General features: G+C 54.8%; 5 protein-coding genes across 7 annotated transcripts in view; 2 read left to right on the top strand and 3 right to left on the bottom strand.

Moving 5' to 3' along the window:
- Positions 1–65: 65 nt before the first annotated feature.
- On the bottom strand, positions 66–1,395 carry ZNHIT2 (zinc finger HIT-type containing 2). The gene has a single exon (XM_006220413.4). The coding sequence runs from the start codon at positions 1,300–1,302 to the stop codon at positions 103–105; it is 1,200 nt and encodes a 399-aa protein (XP_006220475.2). The 5' UTR covers positions 1,303–1,395; the 3' UTR covers positions 66–102.
- A 2,176-nt stretch (positions 1,396–3,571) lies between these two features.
- FAU (FAU ubiquitin like and ribosomal protein S30 fusion) lies at positions 3,572–5,119 on the bottom strand. The gene is made up of 5 exons (XM_006216691.3): positions 4,979–5,119; positions 4,640–4,722; positions 4,409–4,553; positions 3,898–3,953; positions 3,572–3,745 (listed from the first exon to the last, which is right to left on the bottom strand). The coding sequence occupies exons 2-5, from the start codon at positions 4,712–4,714 to the stop codon at positions 3,620–3,622; spliced, it is 402 nt and encodes a 133-aa protein (XP_006216753.1). The 5' UTR covers positions 4,715–4,722; positions 4,979–5,119; the 3' UTR covers positions 3,572–3,619.
- A 4-nt stretch (positions 5,120–5,123) lies between these two features.
- On the top strand, positions 5,124–8,141 carry MRPL49 (mitochondrial ribosomal protein L49). The gene is made up of 4 exons (XM_006216693.4): positions 5,124–5,326; positions 6,345–6,495; positions 7,319–7,443; positions 7,553–8,141. The coding sequence occupies exons 1-4, from the start codon at positions 5,249–5,251 to the stop codon at positions 7,697–7,699; spliced, it is 501 nt and encodes a 166-aa protein (XP_006216755.1). The 5' UTR covers positions 5,124–5,248; the 3' UTR covers positions 7,700–8,141.
- Positions 8,142–8,859: 718 nt separating this feature from the next.
- On the bottom strand, positions 8,860–16,042 carry SYVN1 (synoviolin 1). 2 transcript variants are annotated; one of them, XM_006216695.4, is made up of 16 exons: positions 15,951–16,042; positions 14,959–15,107; positions 14,643–14,735; positions 14,400–14,552; positions 14,213–14,261; positions 13,691–13,794; positions 12,903–13,029; positions 12,702–12,801; positions 12,559–12,624; positions 12,348–12,464; positions 12,098–12,261; positions 11,674–11,802; positions 11,423–11,575; positions 11,149–11,335; positions 10,152–10,303; positions 8,860–10,075 (listed from the first exon to the last, which is right to left on the bottom strand). In XM_006216695.4, exons 2-16 carry the CDS (start codon positions 15,088–15,090, stop codon positions 9,969–9,971), a joined length of 1,833 nt encoding a protein of 610 aa, XP_006216757.1. In that variant the 5' UTR covers positions 15,091–15,107; positions 15,951–16,042; the 3' UTR covers positions 8,860–9,968. The 2 variants fall into 2 exon arrangements, with proteins under 2 accessions (XP_006216757.1, XP_006216756.1); XM_006216694.4 differs by having other exon boundaries at positions 11,423–11,578.
- The window catches only part of SPDYC (speedy/RINGO cell cycle regulator family member C), a 37,243-nt gene continuing 36,216 nt past the window's right edge, over positions 16,002–17,028 (top strand). For both annotated transcript variants that reach the window (XM_072970272.1, XM_072970270.1), the window contains exon 1: positions 16,002–16,325. The gene's annotated coding sequence lies outside the window, so the exon portion shown is untranslated. The remainder of the gene's footprint in view (positions 16,326–17,028) is intronic.

The raw sequence follows: 17,028 nt of genomic DNA on the forward strand, positions 1-17,028 counted from the left end.
CCCACGAAGAGTCTAGGGGTGGGTGGACCAGCTGTCATTCAGAAACGGGCACTGGCGACAGGACAGACCAGTCACACCTTTATTACTGACAAGGTCTCCAATTCAGCCGGGGAGTTCCTCAATGAGAGTCCTCCGGGCAGGTGGCAGGGGGCCTCCCCAAAGCTGCTCCAGCTCCCCAGTGAGGGCTGCCACTTCCTCGGCTGCCACAGTATGTGCTCGGTGGGCCCTGGCGCAGTCTAGAGCCAGGGGTGTGAGGGCTACCTCATTTTCGTTGGTCCAAGCCAGCAGGAACTGGCACTTCTTTCGGGCCCGGTAGAGGCGTTCTCGCTCTTCGGTGGCCACGGCTTGTTTTCGGGCCCGGCCCAGGGTCCGCGCCAGGTCCCCCAGTGCTGCTAGCGTGTAGCCTTTCTGGTTGGCCGGGCCCTCACCCAGTAGGATGCGGGCGGCCTCGCACATGGCACCCCGTGTGCCCAAGGGCCCAGGTGGATGCTCGCCTGCTTCTAGAACGTGGACTGCGGCCTGCAGGGCTTCCTCAACAGAGGTGAAGACTTGCTGAGCGCCTAGGGCTCCAGAAACGCCAAGCAGCGTGGCACAGAAGTCGGAGAGCAGCGCCTCGTCGCCGCCATGATACAGGGCAAGAGTGTGTGCATAGGCGAACAGCACGTTGGGTAGCTGGAAGCGCACGAGCGGCGATGCCCGGCCACCGCTCAGGCTGGCCAGCGTGGGGATCCGGGTGGGCACGGCGGGGGCGATGGGCCCAAAGACGTCTCCGAGAACCAGCTTGGCCGCCCCGGGCTCATCCTTTACGGGGTCTGGCGGCGTCCTCGCGGAGTCGGGCTCCAGCTCCTCAGCGTCAGGGCCCGGGGTATCACCCAGCTCCTCCAGAAGCCGCGGCTGGGCCCCGCAACGCCACCACCATGGCCGCCACGGAGGCAGCAGCCGTCCGGCCTCCCCTCGGCTCAGCAGCCGCTCGAAGGCCGCCTTGTCGGCCGGCGCGAGCCGCTCCCAGAGTCCTGAGAGGGCGCCGGGCACCGGGCTAGGCCTGAGGCCCGCGTCTTCGGGGTCGTCCTCGGTCTCGCGTTGTTGACGCAGCCGGCGTAGGGCGCTGGCCAGGCGGCTGGGCGAGGCGCTGCGGCCACGCAGCTCTCCCAGTACCTGGTCACGGTAGAAGTCTTCGGCGCAGGTGCCATGAGCCCGGTAGCAGCGCAGCGAGCAGTAGGGCACATTACAGCGAGGGCAGGTGTAGCGTGCTGGCTGGGTCTCCCCCACCGGGCAGAAACCACACGGCCCGGCAGGCTCCATGGCAACTGGCGCCGAACGCGGCACGCCGCACGCCCTCCGCGAACGCACACCCGCCGTAAGTCCAACACTTCCGGCGCTTCTTGGCTACTTCCGCCTCTTTGGGGCCTACCTAGCGCTTAGTCAACGCTCTCCGAAGACTCTCGGCACTTTCCGGCCGTACTCGGACGCCAAGCCCCGCCCTTCTCGAGCCTCCCTTGGGCAGGCGCAGGAGCCGGTGGTGGCGTATGTGCTGGGTCCTGGGCTCTGGCGGAGCCCCGCCCCGCGCGGTGCGAGAGACAGGGAAAGTGAGTTGCCGTCCGTCCAGCTCGCCCTCTAGTGGCTACCTTTTTCGCACTATAAAGTACTGTGGTGGAAATCAATCATTGTAAAGCACCTACTCTGGGCCACTAACTGCCAAGTCCAAATGAGAGAAGGCATCCCTGCGCTAGAGCGGCAGCAATTTGACCAGGGGACACAAATGGAAGAGTGGAAGGAAGGCCGAGTTGGGTACCTAGCCTACACTGGGTGTGTGTTGGCATTTCCCCTTTTCAGAAGAAAGCAAAATTCACAAATCCGAGTTCCCGCTTGATGTCCCCACCCAACTTTAAAGTTCAAATGCTACACTAGGCACCGAAAATACACTGAAAAGCAGAGATGGGGAATCTGTCCTAATAGAGCTTCCAGTCTGTGGTAGAGTGGAGGTGATGATCCACCCACAAACTGTGCCAAACGCTGTGAAGCCTTGATCCATGGCTTACCCCTGAAAGGAAGATATGGTTCGTTGGTTCCTCACCTCATTCATATCCAGTCCGACCTCTGGTCAGTTCTGCCTTCAAAATACCTTGTCTTTATCTCAATGTGGATCACATATTCCCTACCAAGACGTGGATGGATTTGATGAACCTTCTCATTTTCGCATCCCCTCCATCAGTAATGGTCTGAACTATTTGTTTCTCACCTTAACTGGTTTTCTAGTTTTCTTGCCAGCCCTCCAGGAGTCAGCCAGAGAAAATATTAGGTCATACGTTAGATCACATCAGGCCCTGCTTAAAACCCTTCCTGGAACTTGGTGACCCTACATTGCACTTGGACTCCAACTTCCCTCCATGTCTGACAAGACCCTGTAGGATCTGCCACATACCTTTGCATACAGTCCTCTTGGCTGGAACTCTTCCACCATCTCACCACTTGATGGGCTCCTGTTTCATCCCATCTTCAGAGACCTTCCCTAGGATACTCCGAGTATCACTCTCCATCCCCACCCCCTTTCATTGCAGCACCCTGCTTACTTCAAGGCTATAGCACTTGTAAATATTTAGTTAACTTGCTTTCTCCACAAGAATCTAAACTCATAAAAGGGATAGGGGCAAGTATCTTTCAGGAAAGATCACTACAGAAGACAAAAATAGCCAATATATTTGTGCACTTTCTATATGGCAGGTGCTGATCTAAGCACTTTACATCCTTTAATCCTCACAGCAACTCTCAAGAGATGATGGCAGATTAGTTAGCTCAAGGTCAGACAGCCAGCAAATAAATGGGAGCAAGGATCCAAACTCAAGTCTGTCCAAGTCTAGAGCCCAAGGTCTTTACCCCATACTATGCTCCATTCCAAGAACCAGCAGTTTCAAAAACTTTAGCAAAATGAATAGGTATGCATGTGTTGCTAGGAGGGAACTTCAATCAGCTACAGAAAACTCCACTTCTGGGAACACTGAAACAAGCAACTGACCAACCTCCCTGTGATTAGGTTAGCAAGGCCAGTCAGGCAATCAGAACAAGATCACTGCAGTACTAATGTAATCGGTCAATACTTTCTAAAGCTGTGGCAGACCAGATTCCTGGTCTGGACTCCACTAATGCCATAGCTGGTCCCAAGCTCGGGGAAAGGCCAAACTGGCTTTCCCTGATAGATCTCCTATCTACAGTCTCCTCCCCTTTAGTGCTGCCTCCATAAAACCTTTCCCACTACAATGACTCCTACTATCTTCTCTGTTTAAAAGAATAAGAATAAAAAGAAGAAATATTTGGAGGATAATTATCAAGTTATTTGGAATTGGAATTTTCCCCAACTCTACATCGGAAGAGCTGGCATCTGCGGTTACCAGTTTGCACAAGAAGTTCTTTGGTGTAGGTTATCACCTTTCCACCTCCCGCCCCCACACCCCTGCCAGGAGCTGCTGACTCTGGACACTGCCAAGAAACCAAACTGAGGCCTCACTGTTCATACCACCAGCCCTAGAAGCCCTATCACTCCTGAGGTCCTGTAAATGAAGACGAAACAATGAGATGACTGGGCTAAGTGGCTTTATTAGAGAAAGCCAGGATTACAATGGACTTAAGAGTTGGCATTGGGGCCCTTCTTCTTGCCAAAGGTGGGCACAACATTGACAAAGCGCCGGTTGTACTGCATACGTCTCTTGGCCCGGCCTGTCTTCTTCTTCTTTTTCTCTTGTTTGGCCACCTGGGAAAAGGGAAGGACATCAGACCCAGATTGCCTCTTTCATGCCTTATTGCCAGGGAGGGAGAAAGCAAACAGGGCAAGAGCCAAGGGTTTTGGCTTAGCTGTGCCAGGGAAAAAAAAATCCAAACACCACCACTAATGCTCTCATTTACCTTGGGAGTCTGACCTCTTACTTTCCCAGCACGGGCCAAGGAACCATGGACTTTACCTGCAGTGGAAAAGGACAGCAAGCCATTAGAACAAGATGGCCCTACCTAGCAGAATCCTTTCCCCCTCAGCTCAAACTTTAAAGGCAAGATGGGCCCAACAGGGAATAAAAACAAAGTTGCAGAGATTTGACCTCTGACAAAGAATGTCTAGTCTGGCACATTCTGGGGTTCTACTTCAGAATTTTCCAGCTTCTGACTTGAAACAAGAACAAAAGAGTGCACTGGCGATCTGGTCTGACCTCCTGACTTTAGTGAGGAAACTGGGACACAGGAAAGGGTCTATCTAGTAAGCAACTGAAATAGAACAACACTCTGGCTCGGTTTCCCATGGACCTCTCAAGAGTTCTTCTGAGTAAGGTAAACAGGAAGAACCACCCTGAGTAAGGGCACTTAACTCCACACCCTACACTGATAAGTTTATAAGCAGTTCAAAGGATAGTCCTCCCCAACTCACCTCCAAGCATGCGGCCGGCTACTTCCAGAGTGCTCAGAGCCTCCACCCCACACTGGCCCAGAGTAGCCTCATCCTCTAGGGGGGTGCCTGCCAGAAGCACGACTTGATCTTCTGGAGCGATGCCCTCCAACGAGGCTACATGAGCCTTCAAGGAAAAACAAGATTCATCAGCGTTCCCACGGAGAAAGAGGTTGAAAAAAACAGACCATAGGGAGCATCACAGAGCCTTACCTTGATTTGGGCGACCGTCTCCTGGCCGGTCACCTCGAGAGTGTGTAGCTCCTGGGCGCGGACAAAGAGCTGCATTTTGGCGACTGAAAAGAAACCAACCAACCAGGCTTGTAAAAGAAATACTCTGGGAGAAAGGGGGTCAGGAATGGGTGGCGGGCCGGGGACAACTGTAGGTGGTCTCGGAGTCTCACGTGGGTAAGGCCGAGCCTGCCAGAGAAGTCCGATGGGGACCGGACCGGCCCACAGAGCAGCCTTTTTCCTCTATTCTTCACACGCCCTCCAACCTCGAGCTCAGCCTGCTATTAAGCCCTCCGGCTCCAGCCATGGCCCATATCTTACCTGAACCGTAGCCACCAGTGCCGCTACCGCAAAGATGGAGTCGAGAAAGAGGAAGGAACGAGAGCGCAAACGTCCTCTCCGCCTGCGGCGTGCTACGTCACTACTGAGCGACCTCCAAGGCCTCGGAATTTTGTGCTACCTACGGCCGCCCTGGCCCCGCCTCTTTATGCTTTACGCAGGCGCCCTCTCGGTCCCAGGCAGTGCGAACAGGAAGGGGTGGGACCAGGCGGGTTGCGCTCGCAGAAAGCTAGTGTGCTGGAGCAGTTCAAGATGGCAGCTACCATATTCCGGGCTGTGCTACGGGGCTCGAGAACCGGCGTCCTGCCGGACAGCGGGCTACGGCGGCTGGTGAGAGCGCTGAGCCTGGAGCTGAGGGCAGAGGGCTGGGTGTGACCTCAGTGTTATTTCTTGTTACCATGAAAGCCGCGTCCCTTACTTAGGGGGCACTTTTCTGGAGCTCAGATTCAAGATTTGAGAGGGAAAGTGGGAGGGCCTGGAGCGGGCCTGGGACTATGAGGCTTGGAATATGATTGGAGGACAACCCAGGTTCGACAGAAATGGGAGGGGCTGCACATCGAATCTCGCTGCCTAGGTTTTTGAAGGGGAAATCTTTTCAGATGGTTGCGGGGGGGCGGGGGGCCCCAGGTCATTGGCTACACTTCTGGGAACCTAGCATTCATGATAGACAGGCCACTTTATCTTTCTTCTCATTCTCGTTGTAACCCTGAGACCTATCAGGAGTCCAGGGTATTAGTTGGGAGAAGTATGGGAGGTCAGACTGCAGAATGTGACCTTAGGTAGATTGCTTATTAATTTCTTAATCTTTCTTGGATGTAAAAAGGAGGGGGGTGTGATAAAATACCTAACTTGTCGAATTGTTAGAATTAAATAAAGCAATACCTGTAAGCACTCACTACAGTTCCTGGTGGTGTCTATATGAGGCTGAAACGTTCCAGGTAAGGGAAGGTCACATCTGATGACTGTGAGGGGGAAATTATCACTACTGCTGAAAGTGCCTAATCCAAAACTAGCATATCTCAGTAGAAGCTTTAAAATACTGGAAAATGCCATATTGGTCAGACTTAGAGTTACTAAGATTTTCAGATGTATACTCACACTTCTCATTTGAGTCCCACAAAAATCCTAAGACAGGCAGGCCCTTCTGAATTCTGAACTTCTTTTTCATTCCCACCTGTACTTGGCACTCTGGCAAAGTTAAGTCTGGTGCCTACCTCCGGCCTTTTACTTATGCCATTCTCTTTGCCTGTAATGTTTCCTTTTTTCTACTTAAAATTCTGCCTATTCTAAGGTGGGTGGGCTGATGAAGAGATGGGGGGGCGTTTTTTGTTTTTGTTTCTTGCCTTAGAGCCAGACCCAGGAACCTCCTGATTATCGCAGCTTTGTGGAGTCTGTGGATGAATACCATTTTGTGGAGCGCCTGTTACCCCCCACCAGCATCCCACAGCCCCCAAAGCATGAACATTATCCCACTCCTAGTGGCTGGCAGCCACCCAGAGGTGAGCTGGGTGATGGAAATGGCTTGAAGGCTGCAGGGAAACATCCCCCTCCCTAGTAGTCTGCCCTTTTTGAGACTCTCGACTCCCCAGTGGGTTCAGGACTTGTGTTGAGATTTCTCAGAACTAGCATATGTCTTATGTTCAAGGAAAGGTCCAGGAATGGAGCCCTGTTTTACTAGGACCCATCCATCCACACTACTGGGATGAGGCCTTCCCATGTGGGAAAAGTGAAGCATAGAGAAAAGACCCAAGCACTTGGAACCGCCTCATCTCTGCCCCCGGGGCCATAATTGAGAACACTGCTTGGGAGTTTGTTAGTTCTGGGTCCAAATTTGACTTTGCTATCCATTTGTCAGTAAGATTGAATTAGTCACTTAGCTTCTCCCAAACTCAGTTCCAGTAAAATGGAGATACTCTGCTCAGCACATAAAGTGCATTGTGTAGAGCCCAGCCCGTGGTAGGTATTCAGTGCTTACAAATCCCCATCCCTTTGCGCTAGAGATTGATTTTAGCTTCCCTGACCCAGTGGAGAGGGGCAAGGATTGGCCCCAAAGGTGGATCCAAAGATCCAGGGAGGCATAGCCCTGACTTCATTTCTTCTTGAGCACTGAGCACCTTCTGGTGCCAAGCCCTATGCTGGGTCTTGGGGTACCAGGGTAAACAAGCTGGTCCTGGCTGTAAACTTAGGGGAAGAGCAGGTCTCCTAAGCTGAAGTCTGGGGTGGCTTTGCCATTTGGGTGGACTGACCTCTACACAGCTGGGCTGAGGTGAGTGAGACAAATCTAAGGAACATGGGACTTACCACCTTCACTCCTTGTCACAGACCTCCCACCCAACTTGCCCTACTTTGTGCGGCGTTCTCGGATGCATAACATCCCTGTCTACAAGGATATCACACATGGCAACCGTCAGATGACTGTAATCCGGAAGGTGGAGGGGGACATTTGGGTAAGAGGGTGGGTAGTTCAGGGTCCAATTCTGACCCTATCAGGGCTGAAAGGGTGGGAGCCTTCTAGAGGGGAAGGTCTGACCAGGCCTGATTGTCATCTTTCCTTAGGCCCTGCAGAAGGATGTGGAAGATTTCCTGAGCCCACTTCTGGGGAAGACACCTGTCACCCAGGTCAATGAGGTGACAGGTACCCTTCGGGTCAAGGGCTACTTTGATCAGCAGCTCAAAGCCTGGCTCCTGGAAAAGGGCTTCTGAAGCCCAGCTGAACATCCTGCAAGACAGCATCCCCCTCAGACTGGAGTCCTGGGGATCTCAAGAGGAGGGAGGTGGGTGTTGGAGCAACTAGGACAGCGGGTGCAGAGACCAGGGCTGAGGGCTTTGGAGCCGGCCTCGCTTGCATAAAGGAGGAAATGGGACTCTGCATAGATGCCAGCACTGGGAGAGGGCTGTCTAACCCAGGGGACCCACCAGGCACAGCCAAGCTAGTGGGGGGCATTAATTGCTGCACCCCCCCCCCACCACCACATGCACACTTTGGTGTAGTCCTGCTTTCCTTTCATTGGAGCTCCTTAGACTCAGCATTTCAATTTTAGAGGCTGTTGACTGCTCCTCTGGTGGAAGCAATAGCCAAACCCAGTTTATGGGAGGGTAGCACAGGGCAGACCTGTTGGCACATCCTTCATTGGCCCTCAGACCCTCACTGCTGCAAAAATCCCTGAACCCTTGCTCTAGGTCAGACCTTGCTTGGTAGAGGCTACAGCAAACACAAGATGACTCAGACTTGGGTCCTGGACGTCTTCAGTTCCAAGTGCAGTGCTGGGCATGGCAGCCCCTGGGCTTGTTGCTTCTACCCATGGAGAAGTTGAAAGGCCAGTCATCTCTATTCCATTCCAGACTGGAGTGGGGCCTGACTGGGTTTCCAGCTCCAGGAATCTAAGTGATTAGCTTTAGCTGGCCTACCCACAAGAGGGTGCTTGAGAGCTAGCAGCCCAGCACAGGGCCATCCTTCCCAGCTTGCTGACCTAGTATCAAGGCTGGACGGGGGGTTGCAGGCAGGAAGAAATGTCCTTTTGTCTGTGCCATCCCATCCCACCGCAGCCTAGGAACCTTCATACTTGCCCCATCCTTGGAGTCTCAAGGGCCAAAGGCCTGAGTTCCCATCCTACCTTAACATCAAACTGGCTAGAAGGGGGTTCAGAGCCTGACTCCCCTAAGCAGGGTACTTAATCTTTCTGGGGTTCAGTTTCTTAATATGTAAAATGGGTGTATCTTCCTAATACCATAATATTCAAGTGTCCCCAAGGACAGCGCTGGCTTGTATAAATAAACCCTCACTCCTGGAGATTCCAGGCCACTCTCAAGTTTACAGCCTGAGTAAGGAAAAGGAGCCCGGCACACTGATTCTACCACACCAGTTTCACCAGTCATTAATGCAAGTTTTTATTTGGCTGTATATACAATTTAAGCTATTAAAATTTGTACAATATTTACAAATTAAATAATCATCTCAAAACTGTCTCCAGCAACTCCTGTAACACAAAATCAAGGGAGAAAAGATGGGCAGGCAAGGCCTCAGCTCCTGTGGTCCCTACCTGGCCCAGAGCCTTTTCTAAACTGGAAAGGCCAGGAGTTCGGCACTGCTGCTCCCTGTTTCTGGGGTCAAGCATTCAAATTCAAAATTTAAGCCAAAAGACAATAGGAAGGAATTCTTCTAAACTCAAGAAAAGTTCTGTAAGTTAAGAAGTGGCCTTCTGTAGGTGCCAGGGCTTGCAGTGTTCAGCAGCAGACACACGAGCCCTCAGCCTGGAGTGTGGCTGCACAGTGGCTGCTAGGCAAGACCAGGGACAATCTCACCTCCGACAAACTGCAGGGAGAGAAGGGCCTGGGGGGGAGGGGCAGAGCAGGGCCCCTTGGTGCTGCCCACCTGCTCCTCCGCCCCCGGGCACTCCTTTCCCTGAGTTGTGTGGTTACCAGTAAGACATGGAAATGCCACAGGGCACAAGGGGCACAGCCACCACCACAAAGGGCAACTGGGGACTATAAGGTAAGAGAAAGACATTGGTTTTGGTGGGTAGGCCAGAAAGCAAATTCCTAGCCTACCTCCAGCCCCTTGAGTCCACAGCTGGGAACAGGAGCTAATACTGTTCGGCACTGCAGCGTGATTCCACACACAAGCGGGGCTCAGAGGGGCTCCCCCTTCTCCCAGAAAGTAGTAGGGGGTCAGAAAGCTCAGAGGCTGCCCCTTTCTGCCTTCATGGCCCCAGCAGAACATAGGGCTGAAGGGTTGGAGAAGGCAGCTGGAACTGACCCAAGATCCCCATGGCTGCCCAGGACTGTAAGGGCTGGAGTCAGCTGGGGCCTCAGGCCTCTTTCCACTTGGTCTAGGGGGTGCCACCTCCTCTGTCTCAGAGCTGGGGGTTACTACTCCCTGGTGCAGACTTAGGGAGCTGGCACTTGGTGGCAGGACGTGTTCCAGCAAGGGCTGCTCAAGAGAGTGAGGGCAGGAGCCAGGACTGGGGCAGTGTCAGTGGGCAACAGGGGACTCCAGCTTTTGTAGGCGACGGCGACGGAGCTCTGCTGCATCAGGCTCCCCGTCCTCAGGCAGCTCCTCAGTGCCCACTGACTCAGGAGCTGAGAACAGAAAGGTCCAGAAGTGGAACCTGGAAAAGTCCCCTGCCATACCCCCCTGCAGGGTGACCGCAACTACCTGGAGGCTTTTCAGGTTCAGGGGCTGGTGGGGAGGCTCCTGGGGACGGGGTGGTGGCCTCAGAGCTGGGGATGCTGGTGGACGAGGCAGCAGTGGCAGCTGTAGGGGCAGTCTCCTCAGTGGGGTTGGCTGAGGTGGCAGGCCTGGGGGGCCTAGGAAGAGAATGGACAAGAGGAGGGCCTTGGCATCCTGGCATGACTGGACAGACTCTGCCCTTGGTGAGCCTTGCAGGATGGAGTACAGCACTATTGTGCCTCTGCAGCCCCAGTGACCAGCAGACAAAGAAACACGTGTATGAATTCTTGTTATTCTATAGACGGATTGTAACCCACTTAGGCAGGGCCTGTTGGCCTTGTTCACCATTACACTGTAGAGTCTCCACTATGAGATGCCAGGCACCTTACAGGGTATCAACTCAAGTAAGACAGTCCACTGAATAAAACACAAAGCACACAAGTCTCAGGCTCAAGCTCCCCTCCAAGCCTGAGCTGTGACTGCTGGGTGCCAGGCACTTTGCACACATCACCTATGAACAGGAATTAGAACTCTATTCGAATAAGGTAGTGAAGGTCACAAAGCAAGTGAGTGATGGGGCCAGGACTTGAACTCGGATCAGGCTGGCTCTAAGTGACTTGACTTGCTATCTTACTAGATCAGGGCAGTGATTCCCAAAGTGTTATCCTGTGTCAGAGGGTGCATGAGATAACAGTACTGAGAATTATAAGTCATTTGACTTTAGAAGAACATAAAGGAAAAAGATTCAAAGTCAGCTCTCTAATAAACACCACTCCTCCTTAGGTGCAGATTGCCCTTCTGCAGTGGGAGAATAAAAAAGCACAGGAACACTGACACCTTGGCTGTACCTACAGATAGGATGCCTGGATCAACAGATGTCATAGGGTGGCAGAAGAGAAAAAGGCCAAGAACCACTGCCAGGGGCCTTCTCTTGGCAGCTCCACACCCCCGTTGCCCACCCTAGGCCCCTGTGCAGACGTACCCCAGGGAGGCAAGCACGGTGAGGTACTGGTTGATCTGCAGCATAGCGGCATCCAGCAGCGTGTGGATGTTGCGCAGGCTCTGTAGGCGAGCCTCCAGGTGTTGCCGCTCATGGCCTTCCAGAGCCCGCAGCTCGTCCGGGGTCAGCCCAGCAAAGCCGGCAGGAGGCACAGGCATTGGGGGGAAGGCTGGAGAGAGGGAGCAGCTCAGCCTGGGTTGCCTGGGCCCGACATCCCCCCACCTCCCAAAAGAACCTCGAGAGTGGCCCAGCTTACCAAAGGGTGGAGGCAGAGGCATGCCCATCCAGGGAGGAGGGAAGGGGAAGCCTGGGGCGGGGCTGGCTTCAGGGGTGGAGGCAGAGCCAGGTGCCGGGGCAGAGGCAGCAGAAGCAGCTGTGGTTGTGGCTGCTCCACTGGGCCGAGAAAGGGCTGCTGAAGAGCAAGAACAGGAAGTCAGTAAGCGTTGAGGGGCCTCTGCTTCCATCCCTCCCACCCCCTGGGGCCGGCACAATACCCAAAAGGCTCACCTGTGCTGGTGGACGGAGGGGCCCCTGCCTCTCCTGAGCTCGGGGGAGGTGGGACAGGAGGAAAGGGGCCCATGGGGGGCCACAGCGGGAACATGCCTGGAGGAAAGGGAGGCAGGAGGCCCTGGGGGACTGCAGAGAGAGGACGGGGTGGTAAGAAAAGGTCCAGACTGAGTTAGATCCAAATCATAGGAAGGGACTAGTTGATGGGGCTCGGGCCTCTCCTCCTGCAGGCCCTCTTTGAGCTCAGCACTCACCACACATGACTGCAATCATCTGTCTCTTCCTGTGACATCCCCCACCCACCCCCGGCAGACTGAGCTTCTAGAAGGCAGGGACTCTGATTCACCTTAGTATTTCCCATACCCAGCCCAGGGCAAGTACTCAACAGTGTTGTGCTGGATGGCCAAATGAGGGGGCCACTCACAGTTGGGGGGCTGGGGCAGGAGTGGTGGGGGCTGGGGAGCCTGTGGTGGCCCCTGATCTGCAGGTTCAGGGGGCGGTGGTGACTGGGTCGGCAGCGATGCCCGGAGGACGTCCATACGGCAGGTGGGGCAGGTCTGCTGCCGCTGGAACCAGGAGCGCAGGCAGCTGGGGGCCAAGACCAGGCAAAGCTTAGCAGGTCTGCCTTCCAGAGCCTCTCCTCTGACATGCAGGCTCCTCAGGGCATCTCCCACCTGGTATGGAAAATGTGGTTGCAGGGCAGTCTCTTGGCACCAGTCACCATCTCTTCTCGGCAGATGATGCAGACGTTGTCCATTGCCTGGAGTTCCTCTGGGGTGGCATCTGGATACCTGGTTAGGACAGGCCGAGGACACATCGAGACCAGAGCTGAAGGCAGGGCACTGGGGCAGAGCCTGGGAGAGCAGCTAGGACAGGCCCACTTACAGTGTGTTCATGTTGCGGATGGCTCGGCGAGACATAATGGCGTCTGTCACAGCTTTCTTGAACTGCCTGAAAGGACAGTTTCAGTAGAAGCAGGGAGAGGGAGGGGAGGGGTCATAGGTGTGGCAGGGCAGGAGTAGGCTCACCTCATGGCCAGGTACATAGGCCGGATGGCAAAGAGAGGGAAAGTGTGCACCTTGATCATGATGGTCATGAAAGCCATGTACAGCAGAACCTTGATGAACCCTGTGGGGCAGGGGATGCAGAAAGCAGCAGGTCATAGGACCTGGTAGGACCTGGGGCTGGGGACACTGGTCCAGGTCAGGAGAGGTCCAGGCTCCTCTCACCTGTAAAGAGCTCCGTATAGAGCATGTACACGGCCTTATTGTCCCAAGGATTCTCACTCTGGAGGTCCACGGAGTGCAGCACGTACTTGATGAAAATGGTGAGCACCATAGTCATCAGGATGGCATACTGGAGGGAGGGGGTGGGATGGGAGGACATGAGAACGCAGCCCGCTTGCTCCAGCCACACTCTGCTGTCCCCAGGCCTGTGCACAGCAGAGTGCAGTGGTATAAGCACAGGCTGGGACACAGCCCAGGTACTCCTAGGTTTTCCACTCACTTGCTGGTGTGACATTCAGCCACATACTGACCTCTCTGAACCTCAGTTTGCTTGTCAGAATTAACTGTTCCTTTATAACAGTGTTGCTTTGCTGATTTTAAAAGAGATATAGGTCAAGTGCTCAGCCCAGGGCCTGGCACACAGTAAGCACTCAACAAACGTGAGCTGTTGCCAATGAACATGTTCTTTCTCTGCCAGGGACACACCTCCCCAGCTGTCCATCAAGCTAATTCCTTCTGTCCATCAATAGCCAGCTCCTCTGGCAGCAACTTCCAGGAAGCCTTCCCTGAGGTCAGTGCTCCTCCTCCACACACGCTTCTTTCTATGCCTGCCTACTGTCCTAGCAGTGAGTGTGTAGAGGGCAGGGGCTGGGGCTGACTGATGGCTGCTCCTTGGTGGCCCACATGGGGCTGGCCACAGAGCAGGTACTCGATAAAGGTTTGTTGAGTTATTCAAGGCACATGCAGTGCCACCTCAGGCTTGTCCTCCCAACCTCCCAAGCCAGTTTTACCTCAAAGCCAAACACCAGCTGCACAGAGGCCCCACGGGTCAGGATGCTGTGATAGGCATGGCTGACGAAGAGGAAGTCCAGGATACCCAGGAGGAACATAAGGGCTGTGGGGACCCCCCAAATGGGAGGTTGGTGGGGGTCAGCCCAGGGCCTGACAGCCACTTCCTGCTCTAAGGCAGCTCCCACCCTCAAGCCCACCATGGCCCCAGCCATCTAGTCAGGTGGGCACACTCCATTGAACCCGGCCCCCTGGGAACTCCAGTTCTGCCTAGGGGCAGCCCAAGCTCCAGGTGAGGAGGCAAAGAGCTAAGGGGCCAGGCAGTTGAGAAGCCCTGGCGTGGAACAGGGCAGAGACGATGCAAATTAACTTCCTAAATTATCTTTCCTGTACAGCTGCGGGCCGAGGGGCAGCCTGTGCTCTACGGTACAGGTCCATGGTTAGTGACTTTTCAGGTTCCAGTCCTTCAAGGTGCCTCTTCTCCCTCCAGCTCCCTCCTTTCCACTCCCATGGGTCTCACTCACAGACAATGCGGCAGTGAAAGAGCCAAGAGATATTGGGGCTGCGTTCCATCTGAGGTAGAGCAGAGAGGGAGCCCATCAGGAAGGCTGGGGATCACCCCACATCCCCAACCCAGCCTTCACCCCACAAGCCAGCCCACTAGCCATTCCGGCCACTCCATGTGCTCCAGAGAACCCTGACCCAACTCACAAAGTCCACACGATCCTCAGCCAGCCAGTGAAAACACTTGAGGAAGAGGAGGAGAGTGAAGAGCGCAACAAAGCGGGGGCTGAAGTCGTCCCGAAAGACCGTGAAGGCCAGACAAGTCTCAGTGACAGCATACCAGGAACGTTCCAGAAGATGCTGGCATGGGGGGCAAGGAACGATGTGGAACTCAGACGTTCTGCTTGCCCAGCTCCCTACCCCTCACCTTTGGGGCCAGGAACATCTTACCTCCATCTCTGCTGCCCTCAGCTGCCCAAAGAACACCTTGCCCATCACCTTGCCCAAGAGGAAGACAAGGACGAAGGCCTGGATGTACAGGACCTAGGAGTGAGGAGAGGCTATGGTCTGAGGTCGCTTTCTGCTTTGCTCTGCCTGGGGCTCATCATTCAGGAATCTCTCCACATCCCCATCACAATTTACTCAGGTAAGACTGGCAGCTACCTCACTTTTCTCCTACTTACCTGACCTCTAGCCCCACCCCTGTCTCAAGCAGACCCCTCGTTCCCTCCCAGGGAGTTCCTCCCTCCCTGAGCCCTGAACTCACTGCCATGCTGGGGCTAGACTTCGTCAAGTACACCACAGTGGGGTAGAACTGGTGCTTGAGGTAGTAGGCATGAGCCACCACAGCCCCGGTCAGCGCCAGGCTGGCCGCCATCATCACGGCGGTGCGGAACATTGCCCTGGCCTGGGGACCTGCATGAGGAAAGGAAAGGAAAGAACTGTGCGATGCCCATACTGTGCAAACAGCACAGAGCCTGAAACGCAGTGTTAATAATAAACGGAAAGAAAAGCAAACCTCACTTCATCCTCACCATCACCGCATTAGGAATAGCATATGCTCCCCATTTTACAAATAAGACCGAGACTCAAAGGGGTTAAGTGATCACACTGACGCAAGGCCTGGAGCCTGGGTCAGTCTGGTTTCAAATCTAGGGCTCTTTCCACGCGGCCTGCCAAACCGCCGCCTCTAGGGAAGAATGAGGAAAGGCAGCAGTGTGGGAGGAGGAGGGAACTGCTCCCACTGACCCTAAAGTGATGTGACGGAGTGGGATGCAAACGCAGAAATCTCCAGAAGCGGGAACGTGCGGCCTGGACTGGGAGAAGCTAAGGCGCTGGGGGGCGCAGCCGGGCAGGCGACAGCACCGGTGACAGCTCTGCCAGGGTGGGCAGCTCCGACGCGCGCCCCGCGGGAGAGGGCGGGGAACGTCAACCTGGAACCCTGGCACCCGTCAACCCCTGGGGCAGTGTCAACTAGGGACACCGGACAAACGGCCGACCACCCCGGATGCAGGAGCGGGTCGAAGAGGGACCCAGGTCGCCCCCGAGGCTACGCACTTAAAAGCGCCAGGAGCTGCGAGCGTCGCAGGCGGGGCCCAGCCTGTAGGAGAGCGGCCGCGCGGGCGCCTGTCTATCGCCAGCTGACAGGCCAAAAGCGGGCAGCGGGGCTGAGGGAGCGCGCCGACCCTGGAGACCTCAAGGGAAAAGGTCCAAGTCCTGACTCCAACCGCAACCCGGGCCCGACCCCGGCCCACTCACCAGGAGCCCAGCGCCGCGAGCCCGCTCTATCCCCGCGATTGCGGAGGCGGCTCCGGTTAACAACACTCCCCACCCACTGCGAACCGGAACTTCGGGAGTGAGACACCTCACTTCCGGCGGGGGCGGGGCTGTGGGTCGTACCAAGTGCACCCTTCCCTTGCCAGCACAGCGCGCTCTCTGTGGTGCCGGGAGCGGTAGTTCCACCACCCATCTGGGGTTCGTGCCCACGGCTAGAGCAACAGATGCGAGAGGTCTGAGCTGACGACAGCTACCCCGAGAGGGTTACAGTCCCCCTACTTGTTAGTCACAGATGGTATCGTCTTCGCCGCGGCGTGGACTCAACCTAGCAGAGACATCCCGCTCCCAAAGTGGCTGGTAGGTGGGGCTTCGTGCGGGCCGTACCATTTGGAGGGGGGAGTATGCAAGGGAAGGACTTACAGACATAAGAGAAATAAAATGTGTTAGAAATTCATTACAATGAGGTTCACAACAGTTCGACAAATAAGATGCTTTCTAAGAGAACTGGGTTTAGAAAAGAAAATTTTGTCTCCTCCTTGATCACCCCCTAAATAGTGTGGGAGTGAGTTGGGTCCCCGTGGCTGCTACTGATTGGTAGAAATAGAGTTACGCGGACCAATAAGAAAAAGAAAGGAAATTTGCTGGCCTATAGGAAGAGAATAACAGGTGAGCGGTTGCTAGGGGCGGAAAGTAGCGTTGCCTAGGATCTAACCCACGTGCCAGAGAGTAGGGAAGGCGCAATCCGTGGGTGGATGCTTAGAGTCAGCCCCGGGAAACGTTTGCTGCGCAGCGAAAGGGAGGTGTACCTGGGACTGAGGAGAAGACAGACCTTTAATTCTGGCTAATCTTGGGATAAGAGTGTTTTATGCAAAGGAATTGAGTTCAACGCCACTTGTCCGCACCCCTCCGCGAGCCTACAGCTTTTCTGTCTTTGTATCATTAAGTCTTGGGCCGGAGCTTGGGCTGTGCTGCTTCAGTCTGTGTCTCGCTTGCAGCCAACCCCTTAATTGACAGGATGGAGTTAATGCACCCACTTTGTGCCTTTCGTTTTCCTCCGTCA

This window comes from Vicugna pacos, chromosome 10, assembly GCF_048564905.1.
Source record: "Vicugna pacos chromosome 10, VicPac4, whole genome shotgun sequence".
Lineage (NCBI taxonomy): Eukaryota > Metazoa > Chordata > Mammalia > Artiodactyla > Camelidae > Vicugna > Vicugna pacos.

What these genes read in the sequence shown, in the direction of transcription:
- SYVN1 (XM_006216694.4), bottom strand. Translation starts at nt 15,090, where the DNA reads ATGTTCCGCACCGCCGTGATGATGGCGGCCAGCCTGGCGCTGACCGGG. An exon ending in AGTCTAGCCCCAGCATGGCA is followed by an intron (nt 14,736 to 14,958) that starts GTGAGTTCAGGG and finishes CCTCACTCCTAG; the next exon opens with GTCCTGTACATCCAGGCCTT. An exon ending in CCTGCCCCAGCCCCCCAACT is followed by an intron (nt 11,803 to 12,097) that starts GTGAGTGGCCCC and finishes CTCTCTCTGCAG; the next exon opens with TCCCCCAGGGCCTCCTGCCT.
- FAU (XM_006216691.3), bottom strand. Translation starts at nt 4,714, where the DNA reads ATGCAGCTCTTTGTCCGCGCCCAGGAGCTACACACTCTCGAGGTGACC. An exon ending in AGACGGTCGCCCAAATCAAG is followed by an intron (nt 4,554 to 4,639) that starts GTAAGGCTCTGT and finishes TTTTCCTTGAAG; the next exon opens with GCTCATGTAGCCTCGTTGGA. An exon ending in AGCCGGCCGCATGCTTGGAG is followed by an intron (nt 3,954 to 4,408) that starts GTGAGTTGGGGA and finishes TTTCCACTGCAG; the next exon opens with GTAAAGTCCATGGTTCCTTG.
- ZNHIT2 (XM_006220413.4), bottom strand. Translation starts at nt 1,302, where the DNA reads ATGGAGCCTGCCGGGCCGTGTGGTTTCTGCCCGGTGGGGGAGACCCAG.
- MRPL49 (XM_006216693.4), top strand. Translation starts at nt 5,249, where the DNA reads ATGGCAGCTACCATATTCCGGGCTGTGCTACGGGGCTCGAGAACCGGC. An exon ending in ACAGCGGGCTACGGCGGCTG is followed by an intron (nt 5,327 to 6,344) that starts GTGAGAGCGCTG and finishes TTCTTGCCTTAG; the next exon opens with AGCCAGACCCAGGAACCTCC. An exon ending in TGGCTGGCAGCCACCCAGAG is followed by an intron (nt 6,496 to 7,318) that starts GTGAGCTGGGTG and finishes TCCTTGTCACAG; the next exon opens with ACCTCCCACCCAACTTGCCC.